Genomic DNA, 3,650 nt, shown 5'->3' with positions numbered 1-3,650 from the left:
ATTTATATTTTATATATATATATATATATATATATATATATATATATAATAAAACTCGTAGAGATGGTAATAGATTTGCCTCAAAATTTATTAAGAAAATAGACGAGATCTTTCGGGCGTAACCCTTTATCAAGTCAGTGAGATATATATATATATATATGGTTTAATTGCGGAGACTAGAGGTACGTCGAATGTCTCAATTTGTAGGATATTCTATACGTTAGTTCCAAATCGCTAACCTACGGATATTGTAGGCCTATTCTGTATGTCCAAACAGGGAATAAAGATACAAAGTGATTTATTGTGTTTTCCCTCGTTAATTTAATATATGAAAAAAAACCAGCATTTACCACATATTTCTGCAAGTTTTAACGAACTGTCTGCGTGGATCGTAGCAAAGTAACAAGCCGTAGTTGTACCGCATCTTAAAGTCCGAGCCTATTAAGAGTATAATAGAAAATTAATGTTAGAGGGCGTTAAATTTGAATGTATAAACAATACTGAAGTCGAGTTGAATAGATTTAGTGGTTAAGAATCTGTCCTTCGAAACCAAGGTTCAGTTCAATTCATGTGACAGCAGGACTTTTTGTCTATAAACAACTCCACTCCATAAGCCTCATAAAGAGACTTCGATGATAAAATTATCACATTATTTCATTTATTTAAGAGAGCCCCTTGATATCAGCCAGCAACCTTCTAGGATATGCTGGAATGTCACCCACTAAAACGTATGGTTAAAAAAAGCTTGAAGAACCTATTCTCTGTCATTTACTTATCCATTTATTTAAATTCTCATTCAATTTACAGGTCATTATTATATTTATGATTATTACAATTATTATTTTTAAAAAAATAACGCCTCTTTCATCTACGGCACTCGTCAAAACAGCGAATAAAGCAATTATAGAACACAAAAAACAAAAAAACACACAGATCAGATATTATTATTGTTATCATCCATTATCATTATCATTACTATCACCATCATTATTATCGTTGTAGTGGCTGTTTTTGTTCCATTTATAAACCAGTATGATAAGAATATGACTTTTACCACCAGTTTGCGGTAACAACTCTCAGCAAATTCTGGATTAGAAAATTTGGACTCTAATGGGAAGGTATATTTGTCGAGCCAATCTAATAGAGGCAAGTCCATTTTTGTTCCAGCGTTTGGGTATTGAGGAGCGTGTATATGAGTATCGATCATTCCCGGTATCAGAAATTGTCTGAAAAAGAAACAAAATACGGTATTTTAATTTATAAACATTTTTAAACAGGATATCAATAACCAAAAAGCAAGCAAGATTTCCGATAATAATAAAAATAATAATAATAATAATAATAATAATAATAATAATAATAATAATAATTCTGGATTTATATAGCGCCTCACGTTAACACAACCTCGAGGCGCTTAATAATAATAATAATAATAATAATAATAATAATAATAGTAATAATAATATAATAATAATAATTATAATAATAATAGTAATAATAATAACAGTAATCATGATAATGATAATAATAACAATAATAATCATGATGTCACGATAATGGATGACACTATATATAGTTATATAATGATGAATATGATGAATGATAATAATAATGTAAAATTGATAATCTGAAATAATCCAAGGACGAGCTTATTCGGGCTTTCTACCGGATTCAGTCATCACAAATGGACACATTGAGAATTCTAGCGGTCAGTAAAATATCCGGAATCCTTGTACAGTGGTCAACGCGGTCATTTTTGTAACCATCGTTTTAAGCTCTCAACGAGAAATACCATCTCGTGGTGTACCGCATGCATTTATTACTGTCACTTACGTCTCCATGCAAACAATGCTGTCAGGTGTTGTTTATATTGTTATTTAATCGAACTATGCACATATACCTAACATACCCTCTTTTAAGATGTCGAACGGTTCGTAAATCGTAATCAGAACGTATTTTGTCGAAACCATCACGGTCAGCCACAAACTTTATCTAAATTTTGAAAAACACAAAAATGCTTTTCAAATTTATTTGACTAAAATGGAAGCATAAATTGTTTTAATATATATTATCAGTAGATGCGGATAATTTTGTTGGAAACCCCGATTTATTTAAATGACATACAGCTCCACCATTCTTTATCTGACTTTATTTTTGTTTTATTTTTTTATCTGACTTTTCTGATGGATCGTTTTAATGCCTGTTTATACTTGGATCGATAACGATACAGATCTAAAAATCCATTTTTTTTTCGCTAGGACGATTCAATAACGATTTATCGTGTATACAATTACAAAATGTTTTGACAAATCAATTCAAATGGCGTCATAATCATGGAAAAACCATAAAATCGTAGTAGTAACAACGATTTTATAGTTTTCTATGATTATGACGTCATTTGAATTTATTTGTCAAAATACGTTGTATTCAATCGTCCTAGTGTAAAAACTTATCTTATTTCTTTTATTAAATTTATATGTGAACAATTGCTTTTCTATAGTTTTTTATCGTTATCGTTGCAAGTATAAATAAGACTTAATTATCTGGTAAAATATTTGACAATTTAAAAGGACAAGATAGGCCGCTATACTTTCAGTAAGACACACTGATCAAATCTAAGATTTTGCTGATTTGCAGAGCCTGTTAATTGGCCGCAATGAAAATTACTCTTTACTAAAACATGGAAAGCAATCTAAAAAAGAAAAAAAAATCATAAAATATAGTTTTCAATTTAAGCCTGTGATTAAGCGAAGGTGTTGGATTCAGATGGAAATAGAATTAAAAAAAAACTTCTTCGCCAATAAACAGACATAAATTGATACCGTTATCTTCATCTTCTGGTACTACCGCTAATTAATTATTAATTTCTCATATCTTAAAATGTCTCTGAATCACGGTGAAAATTTGACCGTTGCCTTTTTGAAAGTTAATAGCTTGTTTAATAGATAAGCACTTTTTATCTTAAATATTTGAGGTTTTATTTCAGTGTATATTTTACCGGCAATTTACTCAAACTTGTCTATCCTTGTGGCTTGCGCTCATCATAATAAAAATGTGATAACATATAGGGATTTACCCGTTAAGATATCCACTGTCATATACAAAGCAATTTAAATAATAATCTCAACATAGGCGAGTAGGCCTAAATATTTAAAGTTTATTGCTTATTCTAACCTGTCCGTTCTTTATTCCAATGTAATGGTCTTCTAGTATCTCTAATGCATTTTCCTTCGTAGAGTGCATAAGTGTTCCACAAAATATGATATCCATATTTGCTCGTGGTAGGCCTACCGATAGTTCTACCAAACTAACCGCTGGATCTTATAGTGCGGAATTAAGTACCCGTGCTATTCTTACCGTCGCCTGTTCCATTCTTTTAGGGGGTATTGTTGCGTGGTTTACCATGAATTTTTTTTTTTTCCAACATGTTGGTAAGTTTCTAATCAGTTGGTTGAGGATTGAATATATTAAAATAAATCAAATAGTCTATTTAATGTATTATCCCAATGTTATGAATGTTAATGTTATTTATGCGCAGTGCCTCTGGCGCAGTGTTAGAGCGCCCACCATATAAATTGTCTCTATATAACGTAGTAATTTTAATTTGTGAATTTAAGTTGTCTTACTGTGTAGAATCTCTGGAAAAAATT

General features: G+C 30.5%; 1 protein-coding gene across 1 annotated transcript in view; it reads right to left on the bottom strand.

The window, feature by feature from the left end:
* The window catches only part of LOC117109281 (guanine deaminase-like), a gene marked incomplete in the record, with an annotated part of 11,833 nt that extends 8,502 nt beyond the window's left edge, over positions 1-3,331 (bottom strand). Inside the window, 4 exon segments of the mRNA XM_033251554.1 lie at positions 351-438; positions 1,055-1,226; positions 1,910-1,992; positions 3,175-3,331. Of these exon segments, the coding sequence (XP_033107445.1) occupies positions 351-438; positions 1,055-1,226; positions 1,910-1,992; positions 3,175-3,270 (439 nt within the window).
* Positions 3,332-3,650: the final 319 nt, after the last annotated feature.

This window comes from Anneissia japonica, unplaced genomic scaffold, assembly GCF_011630105.1.
Source record: "Anneissia japonica isolate Jap-2015-1 unplaced genomic scaffold, ASM1163010v1 scaffold288033_len957474_cov176, whole genome shotgun sequence".
NCBI classification, from domain to species: Eukaryota; Metazoa; Echinodermata; class Crinoidea; order Comatulida; family Comatulidae; genus Anneissia; species Anneissia japonica.
The sequence above is the reverse complement of the archived record's forward strand: the minus strand, read 5'-3'. Positions and strand labels throughout refer to the sequence as shown.